Genomic DNA, 14,103 nt, shown 5'->3' on the forward strand with positions numbered 1-14,103 from the left:
GTGGCACATAAAAGACACCATTTCGAGCGTGGCCGTTTTCGTGCGGGTGACACGTAAAAGCACCCACTACACTCTCTGAGTGGTTGGCGTTAGGAAGGGCATCCAGCTGTAGAAGCTCTGCCAAATTAGATTGGAGCCTGGTGTTGCCATCCGGTTTCACCAGTCCTCAGTCAAATCGTCCAACCCATGCTAGCATGGAAAGCGGACGTTAAACGATGATGATGATGATGATGATGATGAATAAGCCCACTGGCTATTTGTGACACCAGTGTTTCTGTGTACATTGCTAGCAGGTACTGAGGTTCAATGTATATTGCTAGCAGGCAGAGATATTGCTGTTATCTTCATGTCTAAACAAGGTCAGTGAAGGCCAAAATCATGTGATCTGGTAGTCTTGGTGATTTATCTTCCAGCTAGTGAAGTAAACAAGTGCTATAATTTCAATAGAAAAATCTGTAGAGATAACCTGAACAAGTGATTTTAAGTGCACTGCTAACACAGTAGTACATGGCATTGACTTATGAAAACATTTTATGACTGCATAATGAAATACCGTGAGCAGACAAGCCATTAATATATATATATATATATATGTTCTCACATACCTTGCTATGCAGATTTCTGCACCTCAAACTCGTACAAAACAGTACATGAAAAATGCTTTCTGTCAGTACTCCAGTCTTTTCAGCTAGATCACCTGCTTGCTATCTATGCAATTTAGGCAACATCCTCAGTCCTGCATTCACCTTTTTTAATGTATATTCCTGTACACACTTCACATCTGCACCTATTTTCATTTTGTTCAAGTCACCAATAATGGTCATTTCACTGACAGGAAAGTCCTGTAGCAGTTCTAAAACACCTAGGAATTGAAACCAGATTGCTAAAGTTCAACAATCAGAATTTGTGTTAGAAATCAATGATGTGAGTGCATGATAAACCAATTAGGTCTCTGGCAGAATCCAATGTATGAACATGAATGCTATTCACTCAACTATTGATGACGATATTAAAAAACTGACCACTCAGACAATATGATAAACAGTATCTTATTAGAAAGTTGATTATTCTTCATGGACAAAAACAAACTGTAAACAGAATTCTTTTGCCACTGGAAAGTAGTGAGTTATGCACTAGTCATGCTGCCAGACAGTCCACTCACACTCCTGTCTCATATTGACTATTTAACTGTGCACCTGGTGTCAATATTGTTTCTGTTCTTGGTAGTAATGACAAAATGCAGTTGTCAAATGTAAAATTAAAAATATTTTCACTTTTAAAATCTCAATGGAATTTGTGTTCTTGGCCAAATCATTACACTGGTGACTACCAAAAATCAGAAATAATTTTATCATTACATATGTAACATCACAATCAACTGGTGTTCTGTTTAAAAGTTAATCTTATTCTCAACATTCTAACATATTTCACAACCAAAACCTATCCTATCAATATATGATGTTTTTTGGGGTTGCAAGGGGTGACAGATTTGGTTGACAGGTGGATAAATTACTTTGAAGTACTTATGTATCCTAAGTTCCTTGTTTAAATCTTGCTGATATCAAACTTCACCTTTCATCCTGGGGTAAAAAAAAAAAAAAAATAATGATTAACACTCAACTTCTCACTTTGCAAAATTTGTAGGCTTTGGTTAAATTTAGAATTCATTTCTTTTTTTTATAAATAAATATACCACTGTAATTTGTAAGAATTTTAGTTCATCTTATTTTTAAATTTATTTATCTTCTACATTTACAAAATGTTTCAACATGTTCAGTTTCCAGTTTATCAGATTATATAATTTATTACAGACAAGCTTTCTTCAAATCTTATATTGCTTTTAAGTTTTACAAGAAATTGGGCAACGTTGCTGAGAGGTAAAGTAGGACATTTGAAAGATGATTTACGACATGAAATATGTTGTAGAAAATCTCACTGACACTGTCCACAGTCGGGATAGGATGTAAAAATAAAAATAAAAAAAAGGAAGGGGGCAGGATTTCGAGTTTTTTTTTTTTATGGAATGGGATTGTTCAATTCAGTAATTCAATCCAATTCAATGGATTTACATAAAGCTTATTCACAATAAACACCAGCTGGACTTTTATAATATCATTATTTCCCTTGCTTTATAGCCACTGTCTAACAGCAGTCTTCTATAATAGCAATATCATGTTAATATATATACCCGTCATCAACACGTGTGTGTGTATGTGTGAGAGAGAGAAAGAAAGAGAGTGTATGTGTGTGAGCGCAGGCATGGCTGTGTAGTTTAAAAAGTTTACTTTGCAATCAATAATCAAGACATCTCAGAACGAATGCCACTGTGTGGTATCTTGGATAAATGTTGTTTATCACAGCTTTGAGTTGACCCAGGTCTTGTGAATAAAATTAGGTAAACAGAAACTGTGGAGTACATGTAGTTCAAAAGGCCAGCCTTCCAACCCTGCCACACACTGTGTCATGTTGATTCTGCCTGAGGATTACATTAATGGTACATGTGACTGTGAAATACTCAACCACTTACACTATAATTCAATGAATAGGCAGATCAGTTGATCAAACAACTGGGGAACTCATTGTCGAAATAGACGGAGATTCATTTACTTTATGTATGTATAATACACACACATATATGCCTACATAAACATATAGTAATCAAAAAGCAACCGTGTACTTAAGAATTATTTGTATATTAATAATATCAACTTTTAATTAAAATTTCTATTTTACCAATCATTTGCTTGAACACATTTCTTAATGTGTTGCTTTGCATTTGTAAAAAGTTAATTCAGTGTTTCTGGACAATAATTATTTCATAGTGCACAATTACTTTTGATCACTTATGTGTGTATGTAACTATGTACATTGGAGTGTATTGTGGTAAGGAAAAAAAAACCCCTTTTTACATAATAATAGTTAGACTGTTTGTCTGACCAATTCTGAATTTTTCCCTTTTTTAAAAATGTCTCAAACACATTTTTGTATTTTTATTTGCTCCTGAAAGCATAAAGACACAATAGTATATATATAAAAAAAAAACTGAGGGTTTAGAATATTGCAGCTTTATAACATAAGATTATTTTGTTTGAGACTTTTTGAAGATTCAGAAAATAAACTTGGTCAACAAAACAAACATATGTTTAACTAAAAATTAAACATAACATTATATATATATATATATATGAATGTATGTATAACTTTAAACAACTCCAGGAGTGAAGTAGAAATTTTTAAAGATTGCATGTGTATTATATGTGTCTGTTTATCTGTCTGTGAGTGTATGTATACACACACACACATATATATATATATATATATATATATATATATATATATTACTCACATACATATGCATGCACAAAGTGAAAAGTATGTAACTATACAGGCATTACAAGGAAAAAATAGTGGAAGAATCACATGGGAACTGAACCCAAGTGCACTAACTTTATGCTACTGGGTAATGTTAATTGGCAACACGTGTAAGTTTATATGGTGAAGTATATAAAAAAAGGGCCTGGACATGTTTGAATGACTAGCAGCATAAAGTTAATACATTCTGGGTATTAAGTAAAGATCCTTCATAAATTTGTGTAATTTACTTAGGGTTATATATAGCTGGATTTAGCTGAACATCTCAAGAGAGAGAAAAGGATAAATTTTCATACTGCGGTTTCAAGTTGAAATGTCAGTTTTCATTTATTCACAATTTTGGCCACAAGTTACTTTCTTTTTTTTTTTTAATAAATTTTGTTTGTTAAATCTGAAATATCCAAACTGTAAAAACCAGTGTTAAAATCTGGATATTCCAACAGTCAAATTGTTTTTACTCGATGATCCAAATTTCTCACAGATATCAATACATTTGCGTGTGAGTTTCTGTGTGCTATTTCGATGATTCAAGATCCCATCAAATGTATCTGGAGAAGGGATCAGGAATGATCTTTCCCCAAAACTAAAATGTTTTTTACTTCTCCATTTCAGTTTGTTGTTTTAAATCTATATGCATGTCTGCACATGCAATATATGCACATAAGCACGAGTGCACAAATGTAAATACAATGTGTATGTGTTATATATATACATATATATAAATATATATACACACACATATATATATACATATAATGTATATATATATATATAATGTATATACATATACATTCACACACATATATACATATACACACACACACATATATAATGCATATATATATATATATATATATATATATATATATATATATAATACATATATATATATATATAATATATATATTATACATATATGTGTGTGTGAATATATATATATATAAACACCTACATACAGATATACATATATATTTTTCTCGTGTGAAATCAATTTCATTTATTTATTTATTTATTTATCCCCTTTTCTTCTTCATTCTTTGCATTGTTAACAGAATTTCCTTTGAAGTTCTAAGTCTGCTTTGGTTCCAAGAGGAAAAGAAAGTGGATAAAATAAATGCAAAAACCATGATTTTGTTTTAGCAATTGGCTGATTGTTAAGAGGTTGAAGACAGTCCCTGTGTTTCATAATATTGATCAATTACGTTGCATACATAGCCAGCTACATCCACTTCTTCCTCTTCATAACGACGGATAAAAGGATGATCCTGAAGAGACAAATAGGAAAAGAAAAAAATAATAATTTTTGACGTAGACACACAGTCACACATTTTGTAGGGAAGAAACAATCAATAAAAGTCGACCTCCATACTTGACTGGTCCTTTCTTTTATCAATCTCCAGAAGGATGAACAACAGAGCTGAACCTCAGCAGGATTAAGAAAGTGAAAAGATGTGATGAAATATAAAAAGCATTTTGTCCGATGCTGTGATACTTTACCAATCTCGCTAATCATGCCACATTAGCATAATAAACAAACAAAATAAGCAAAAAACAAAGTAGAAAATATGGACATAAAAAAACAAATCGGAAGATAGTTTTAATGAAGAGATTGCCAGTAGCCATGACATCGATGATTTCATCCTATGAATTAATGAGGCCATAAAGTACTGGTGATGGCTTGGATAATTGTAATTCTTTAATGAGAGCTACGGATGAATGAATCTGCTGGATGTCAGACAATCTGTAAAGAATCCAGAAGTTGGTGTCTAGTTAATGGTATTGTGTAGTGTTCAGGGCCAACATAATTATCAGTCAAGTTCATCCATGTATGTAGGAGTCAAAGGTAGAAAGAGAGAATGCTGTAAGCTAGTAGATATGAGTTGAGCTGTTTCTGTTCATTACAGTCAAAAGAAGAGTTGCTACATTGGCTGTGGTTGCTGTTTAGGATCAAGTTATCTCTAACTGAGCTCATGTATAACTGATTTTAAGACATTCCTCATGTGACCGTTTTTCAGAATCATTGCATCTAGGACATCATTACTCAGTGTGTCCTTTTATTTGGAGATAATAGGGTGTAATTGAAGAAAGATTTGGTTGCTTTTTTCAGCAAATTAAGTGACTGCATAAAGTTGATTTCACTGGTTCACATTCCACTGTCTCATCCACATGTCAACAAAGCTGATCATCTATTGGTGAACAAACTCAGATTGCAAAAGTCAAGTAACTGACTCAGTTTGTGTACAGTATACTCTTTTACTTGTTTCAGTCATTTGACTGCGGCCATGTTGGAGCACCGCCTTTAGTCGAGCAAATCAACCCCTGGACTTATTCTTTGTAAGCCCAGTACTTATTCTATCAGTCTCTTTTCGCTGAACCACTAAGTGACGGGGACATAAACACACCAGCATCGGTTGTCAAGCGATGGTGGGAGGACAAACACAGACACACAAACACACACACATACATATATACAACAAGCTTCTTTCAGTTTCCGTCTACCAAATCCACTCACAAGGCTTTGGTTGGCCCGAGGCTATAGTAGAAGACACTTGCCCAAAGTGCCACGCAGTGGGACTGAACCTGGAACCATGTGGTTGGTAAGCAAGCTACTTACCACACAGCCACTCCTGCACTTGACTATTTTTAGAAATAATACATTTCTAAACCTCTCAGAGAGATTTATGCAGTAGTGATATGATGAAGTAGCTGTATGCTGTCAACTTAATGTGACAGTCCCCTGAACGGAATAATACTACTGTTGGTTAGACCTAGGAAGCTTCATTGTGCTGATATATATATATATATATACATATATATGAATTGAGAATAACAAGCTAATCAAAATGCTGGATGATTATTTATATTTTTAGCGCTTTCTTCCATTGTCGAATTTATCAAAAAAGTGGTTTACATTAAGTCTGCTTTGCCTTTTTATATAAAATTGAAACTGATGATGTTTTGGAAAGGGAGAGAGTGGTAGGGGGAGAGCAACCATCCCCCCTCTCTCTCTACCCCTTTCCAAAACATTGTCAGTGTTCGTTTGGCATAAACAAAATTGCAAATCTTTGTTATTGTATATGTTATATTTTTGACATGAGCTGGATGCCCTTCTTATTACCATCTGTTTTACAGCATATATAAAAGGACACACACACACACACATTTACCTACTTGCAAATACACACCCTTCTTCAATAAATGAGGGTATACAACAAACTTTAAATGGTTAAGATGAAATGAATATAAAGAAAAATGTTCCTTACCAATAATTTTCCATATTTTGGTCTTCTTTTCTCATCTTTTATCAAGCTGGAAAGGAAAGAAAAACAATACCAGTTAAAAATTTAGGGAGATGTCACATGGAGTCGTTATTTTGTTATGGAAAGATTTCTCTTCATATTGTGGATAATCTTTTATCTTTTACTTGAGGCATTGAGGAATGTGGCCATGCTGGGGCACTACCCTAATGGGTTTAGTCAAACAAATTGACTGCAGTACTTATTTTTTAAGTCTGGTTGGTACTTATTATATCAGTTTCTTATGTTGAATTACTAAGATACAGGGAAGTGAACAAATCAATACTGGTTATCAAGTGGTTGTAGTCCAGGGAACAAATATAAACACATGATGGGCTTCCACACAGTTTCTATTAACCAAGTCTGCTCACAAGGCATTGGTTAGCCTGGGACCACAGTAGAACACACTTGCCCAAGATGCCACAGTATGAGACTGAACCTCAAACCACGTGGTTGCAAACTGAGTTTCCTAACCACACAATCAGATTAATCCAATCCATATTAGGATTGTGAAAATTATTTGAAAAAAAAAAAAAAGTAACAACAACAAAAAAGTTTATAAATGCAATATAATTCTTACCATGTATATAAGAAACTTTTGAACTCATCAGAAAATCTTGAATCATATGTTCGCAAACTGGGAGGAGGTCCTTGCACAACTTGGGTGAGCTGGTCAAAAACACTGTCCCACTTGGGGTAAGGAAAACGACCGGTAGATAGTTCCATCTGGGGTGTTTAAAAAATAAATTAAAAATTAAAAAATAAATAAAAGCAAATAAATTTCGAATTCAAGTAAATTCTTGCCTTTTGTCCAAATATTAAATCATTTTAGTTTCATTGTCTTTTTGAGATGACCGAGAAGATTTCGATATTGCTCACCCGCTCTATCAAACAGCTTGAATCTGCTTTCGCAGGGAGATTGCAAACAAATGATACCATTTGTATGAATGGTGAGGCACACACATGAAGGGGAATACAAACTCGGTCACGCAAAGTTTGATTTTCCCAGATGGGAAAAGTGCACAACTTCAAGAGAAGGAGGAGAATGGTTGCATGTTGGGACAATAGTCTATCTTTGTAAAACACACAAGTCATGAAAATTATTGACAATAAGTTTTATAAAGACCATGTACACTATGAGATACATGAAAAATGGTAAGTTACAATGGTTTGTAGGTACAAATAAGGCATTTCAAAATGAAAGGAGAATATTTTTTTATAGTTAAGCAAGAGTAAGAAAGGCAGCACCAACGACCTTTCTTTCAGCAGGGTTTCTGAGATAGATGGGGAGAAATGGAGGCAGAAACCACTACTCATGAGTTATCCTGGTCAAAATACTAGCAACAGACTCTGTTAAATATACTTGAGATCCAGGTGATGGTGTTAAATCAGGCAACAAATACAGTTCATCTGATGGGTTATACAATTTCTGTTAATATAGTTTAATCACAAAGCTGGGGGGGTCAATCAGGCATTTTTTCAAGGTGCTTTGTAGTGAGATTACATTTGAAATCCAGTGATTGACCATATGACTGTGCCTATGTGTCATATGCTGACTGAAATGTAATGTACAGATAAATTATACAGTCCAAGGGCATAAGTATATAAATAAAAACTACGACTGCCCCTGGACTGGCTCTTGTGCGGGTGGCACATAAGATGCACCATTTTGAGCGTGGCCGTTGCCAGTACCGCCTGACTGGCCTCCGTAGGATTTTCGAGCGAGATCGTTGCCAGTGCCCCTGGACTGGCTTGTGCGGGTGGCACATAAAAGACACCATTTCGAGCGTGGCTGTTGCCAGTATCGCCTGACTGGCCTTCGTGCAGGTGACACGTAAAAGCACCTACTACACTCTCTGAGTGGTTGGCGTTAGGAAGGGCATCCAGCTGTAGAAACTCTGCCAAATTTAGATTGGAGCCTGGTGTTGCCATCCGGTTTCACCAGTCCTCAGTCAAGTCGTCCAACTCATGCTAGCATGGAAAGCGGACGTTAAACGATGATGATGATAATGATGATGACTGTCACTTGCAAGCAAGTAGATTCGGCAGCATACACCATACATTTGCTAGTTGTTTTAGGTGGGAGATGACATAGACATCACCTCTGCTGCAACAACCTTGACCCAGCAGTGAGGATATGATGGATGTAGGGAAAGTGGGCTGCACCAGCACTAAGCTGATAGGTAAATATTCTCTGGTTTCAGGAAAGGCAACCTGGCTGTAGAAAACTGTTTAACATACTCTCATCTAACCGATGCAAGCATGGAAAAGTAGATACTAAAGCAATGATAATGATGAAGATATAGAAATACATAAATAAAATAGATAAAAACTTACAAGAGTTATTCCAAGACTCCAGACATCAGATCTTACATCATAACCTCGACTGGACGCTCGAGGGTCAATTCGTTCAGGCTGGAAGAAATGAAATTATGCAATTCAATAAGTCATATTGAGGACTAAATAGAGGCTACAAAGTAATAACTTGGTGGATATGAGATTGTAACAAAAATTCCTTGCTTAAAAAGCATATCTTTAAAAAGAGGATGTTTTAATTCTAAATCTGTAGAATACTATGGTAAGATTACTGATAGGGAATCAATAAAACCTGATCAAAACTCATGTCACCTCCACTTGCCAACCTATAGCGTAAAGACAATAAGCATTAAAAAGAACACAGGAAGTACAAGGTTTAACAAATATGATATTGTTTTAATGCTTCAGTGTAAAAAGAGGGTGTCTTAATGTTTCGGACATTAGTTCTTCATCAGAAAAGAGAAAGAGTAAGTGTTCAAAAAAAAGTTGGGGTAAGGGGAGAAAAAGACACAAGTGGGGCAGTGGTATGTGTGTGTTAGTGTGATGTATGTATGTGTATAAATTTGTGTAAGAGTGGTAGAATAGAGGTGTTGCTCTAAATAGATCTCTCATCATCATCATCATCGTTTAACGTCTGCCTTTCATGCTGGCATGGGTGGGTGGGTGGATATATATATATATATATACATACACACATATATACTTTTTTACATATACACACACACACACACACATATATATATATATATATATATATATTCACAAACACAGATGTACGTGTGTGTGTGTGTGTCCCCTGGGGGTAATATCAGCCAAATCTTATCACACCCTCCTATCTTAAAGAAATATACATTTGACAATATAGTGCCTGATATAGGGACATGATGGTCATGGTTGCAATGGCTTTGACCATATTTCTAAGGAGCAAAACAACATTTGCACATTTGAGTTGCTGGTATGTTTATTACTCCTGAATATTTCGTCTCCTTTCATCATGCAGTATATCTGCTGATGCTGTGTTAGCTGACAAGAGATAGCCAACATCAAGAATAACCAAAGTGTAACAAAAGTAAATAAGAATCAAAATGTTCAGCGGAACAAAGAAATAGAATACTTACTGCCATATAAGGCCGGCAGCCAGCATCACGACTTTTGGCAATAGAATCCACTAACTGACCACTAATTCCAAAATCACAGAGTTTGATGTTACCTTTTCTGTCCAGCAGAATATTTGAAGGTTTCACATCTGGAAAAGAGGTAAAATTTTTATGATTTCATGTAAAACATTACTTAAAAAAAGAAAAAAAGTTGATAAAAATATCAGGTTTGGGACTATGGTTGACTAATATATTTCATCAATGTCATTTTAATGTCCACTTTCCATGCTTGCATAGATATGGGATTTGTCAAGATAGATTTTCTATGGATGGATGTTCTTGTAAACCCTCACCTGTTTCCAAGCAAGGAAATATTTCCCTGGTCCCTTGAACAAAACACCTTAATAGCTAGATATGTTTACATGGAAGATTACAGACAAAAGACACTGTGTATAAACAGCAATTTTGGCTACAATCTGCACGCAAATATCAAGACCAGAAGACACAAATGCACAATAATAATAAATCTTCTATAGCCTCAACTCACCTCTGTGGATAATCTTTAGCTTCTCTTTTAAATAATTCAATGCTTTAAGCGTCTGGAAATGAAATAACGTTAATTTGTTAGAAGCAAAAAAAATATAAACCATAATTACTTTCAATAGAGAAATAATTTCTTAGCTTCTTCAGCAAGAAAATCATTTTCTCTTTTTTTATAACAAAGTAAATTTGAAAACAAATTTTGTTTTACTTATATTAAACAATTTTGTTGATTATGAGGTTAAGCTACAGCACTATTGCTTACATGGTTGTAAGTTGAAAACGTTTAATATCTATTATTGAGGTGTGCCCCAGAGCAAGGTGCATAACTCTGGTTGAACCAGTTTGACTGTCTGACAAAAAATAGATTACATTTCTAATTGATTGTAGAAATTCTATTTTTTATTAAATAAAGTGAAATAAATCATTGTAATGGTAGAACTTGAAATAGATAAAGCTATAAATAATTGCATGTATAGTATTAAATAAGAAAACTCTCGGATAGAAAAAAGTAAAAGGCTGCACATGGGACTTGAACCCACTTCTTCAGATGTGCTACCATTCCAAAGCAGACAGGATAGTAATGTTGTGAATAAAAGATAATATTAAATTATTATCAATCAGAAGATGTGGGTTTGAATTCTATGGGCATGAACCTTTTCCCTATCCAAATGGTTTTTAAGCCAATATCCCGATTTACTTAGAGTTCCATTGCAAAAACAAAATAATTTATGAATATTTTTTGTCATAGAAGTGGAAGGGTAGTACCCACAACTTTTTAGCAGAACATTCAAGTCTGTGAACAGGAAGGGAAGAAAGAAACCCCAAGCTCCTGAGTTGTAGCAGTAGAAAATAATGTATCAAGAGAGTGAATTATCCTCAGATCAGATCCAGTTGTAAAAATAATTGTTCTAACCTTACTGACTAACAGTAGCCCCAGGACACAACATAATGATTGTAATAGTAATTATAATCTTATGCTTAGAGTGCCTCTCTATGCATAACCCTCTCCTCTGTTATCAAGGGTAACCTCTCATTGATTCCGCTTTATCATTGGAACAGTGAAGCAGTTTTTTTCTATTTGCCACTGGATATACTTCCTTGAGGTGACGGAGGAAGGGGGGGATTCAGTAAACTGGTGTTTTTAAATCAAATCCTGTGATATTCATTCTGCCCAAGTTGCACAGACAATCCTTTGTCACTCTTGATGTTAGAAATGCAGTGAACCAGTGGATGGTGGCCCATTAGAAACTTATAACTAACAACACTATTATTTAAAAAAAAAAAAAAAGCTAGGATAAATAAATTTCCTTAGGGAAATGGATGGCTTTCTTATCCCTCTTTGATGAAGAAACTCTCTTGTTATTTCTTGAATGAAGGTCTCTCTAGTAATTTCTTTGACAAAGAGCCTTGCTTGAAATAATTCACAAAACGTCCCCTAACACAAGTAATGACATATATCAGGGTAAGAAAATAAAAACTAAAAATATAATCAAAAGAACATGTAAAAAGCATTGTACTTACTGCTACAGCAATTTTGCCTAATATTTCTTCAGGCATAGTACTTATCATAACTGAATATATGAATTTATAAAATTTATCTAAAGATATGTCCATTACTTCCATACAAATCCAGCAATCCCCCTGCAAAAAATGGTAAAATTTGAAAATAAAGCTTCCTTTTTTGACATAATCAAGATTTAAAAGAAATAATATCAGTATATTATAGACAACTGTTATTTTTTCATCATTTCTTCCAATGCTGATATTGGTCACAATTTTTTTCCCAGTGCACTTCTCACCAAAGTGTATTCTATTCTAAAATGAAAAGAAATTAGATTTGTCACATTGATTCCTAAATTAGACAACACCACAACTTTACAACAGAAGATAATAAGATTGTGTAATATTCATAACTTACTCAAGAGCATTAGTACTGTAAGTGAAATGGATTTGCTTAAACTTAACAAAAATAAAACTGGGTTGTAGACTCCACTCGGGAGATTATCTTTTAAGCTACAACAATTACCATAATTGCAAATCAAATGATTGAAGAAAAAACCAAGTTAACCGTAGGAGGGTTTGCTTTTAAAATCTAGAAGGATAAAAAATGGTAGAAAACTCTTTGTTTACAACACTTGTATTGTTCAAAGAAGATTAATATATTTGTAATTGCAATTAATTCTAGAATATTACCAGTTTATATTTTATTAATCCTGGATACTGAAAGAGATGAAATTATATTTTGTAAACTATTTACTCAGGTACTCACCAAAGAGAAAAACAATGCAGGAGTGAAGCCCCAGGCTAAAGGGAAGTTAACAGATATCATAGTTTGATGTTTTACAGTATTGTGCAATTAAATAGTTTCGTATGACAACAGAACAACAGTGTGATAGCAGATAATGTAGTTGAAAACTCCTATATGTGGTAACTAAACAAACATATAACTTACTAGAACAGCAAGGGTTAGGTTTAAAACTTTTACTATCAAATTTCTAATAATTATGTGTGTTTCAGTTAATTTTCAAAATAATTTAAGAATATAAAATCTTGAAACTGACAACTTTTATCAGACTGAAATCTCTCATGTTATATGTGTAATAACAAAATTTCAACTGACATTTAAAACAGGCAGCTTGGGAGCAAATGACTATCATAGAACTATAAGTTATCTTTAGAGAGGTTGTACTCAAAGGGTTAATGTGTTTAGATACCGCTAAACCCAATAACCTAGGATAGCATTGAAAGACAGAAGTAAAACTGGGTTGCAAAACATGATCGATGAAAAGTTTGAATTGAACTGAATATAAACTACTGGCTTTGCAATATTAAGTGTTAAGAAGTTACATGGTTTAAGTCCTAAATACTTAATAAGATAAAGTCTAATACAATGTTTAATGACTAAAAAGAAATAGTTTCATAGAAACATTACAAGCAATGGTCATAATAATGAACTAGTGTAACACGTGGTTTGAAATAAATATAGGGAAACAGTTGAACTAACAGAAGGGGCTATTGTGAAGTTTGGGAACTCTTCTTACCTCTTTAAAAAGAGCACCATAAAATTGGACAATATATGGACAATCGTTACTCCTCATCACAACATCTAGGTCCATCAAAAGTTGTTTTTGATCTTTCTCATCCACTGTTGATCTGATTCTCTGAAGTGAAAAAAGGAGAAGAGTAGAGGGGGAGAAATAATTAATAATTTCCTTACAAACAGAATAAATTGTAATGAGTGAATGGATCATCATCATCATCATCATCATTTAACGTCCGCTTTCCATGCTAGCATGGGTTGGACGATTTGACTGAGGACTGGTGAAACCGGATGGCAACACCAGGCTCCAATCTAATTTGGCAGAGTTTCTACAGCTGGATGCCCTTCCTAACACCAACCACTCAGAGAGTGTAGTGGGTGCTTTTACGTGTCACCCGCACGAAAACGGCCACGCTCGAAATGGTGTCTTTTATGTGCC

General features: G+C 34.2%; 1 protein-coding gene across 4 annotated transcripts in view; it reads right to left on the reverse strand.

The window, feature by feature from the left end:
* Positions 1 to 3,673: 3,673 nt before the first annotated feature.
* The window catches only part of LOC106873711 (dual specificity mitogen-activated protein kinase kinase 4), a 95,485-nt gene continuing 85,055 nt past the window's right edge, over positions 3,674 to 14,103 (reverse strand). For 3 of the 4 annotated variants that reach the window (XM_014921183.2, XM_014921184.2, XM_052966630.1), the window contains 8 exons: positions 13,666 to 13,785; positions 12,146 to 12,268; positions 10,629 to 10,680; positions 10,103 to 10,230; positions 9,006 to 9,083; positions 7,249 to 7,394; positions 6,636 to 6,681; positions 3,674 to 4,637 (listed from right to left, as the gene is read on the reverse strand). In XM_014921183.2, the coding sequence (XP_014776669.1) occupies positions 4,527 to 4,637; positions 6,636 to 6,681; positions 7,249 to 7,394; positions 9,006 to 9,083; positions 10,103 to 10,230; positions 10,629 to 10,680; positions 12,146 to 12,268; positions 13,666 to 13,785 (804 nt within the window). In that variant the 3' untranslated portion in view covers positions 3,674 to 4,526. The remainder of the gene's footprint in view (positions 4,638 to 6,635; positions 6,682 to 7,248; positions 7,395 to 9,005; positions 9,084 to 10,102; positions 10,231 to 10,628; positions 10,681 to 12,145; positions 12,269 to 13,665; positions 13,786 to 14,103) is intronic. The other variant, XM_014921185.2, reaches the window with a different exon arrangement.

This window comes from Octopus bimaculoides, chromosome 3 (assembly GCF_001194135.2).
Source record: "Octopus bimaculoides isolate UCB-OBI-ISO-001 chromosome 3, ASM119413v2, whole genome shotgun sequence".
NCBI classification, from domain to species: Eukaryota; Metazoa; Mollusca; class Cephalopoda; order Octopoda; family Octopodidae; genus Octopus; species Octopus bimaculoides.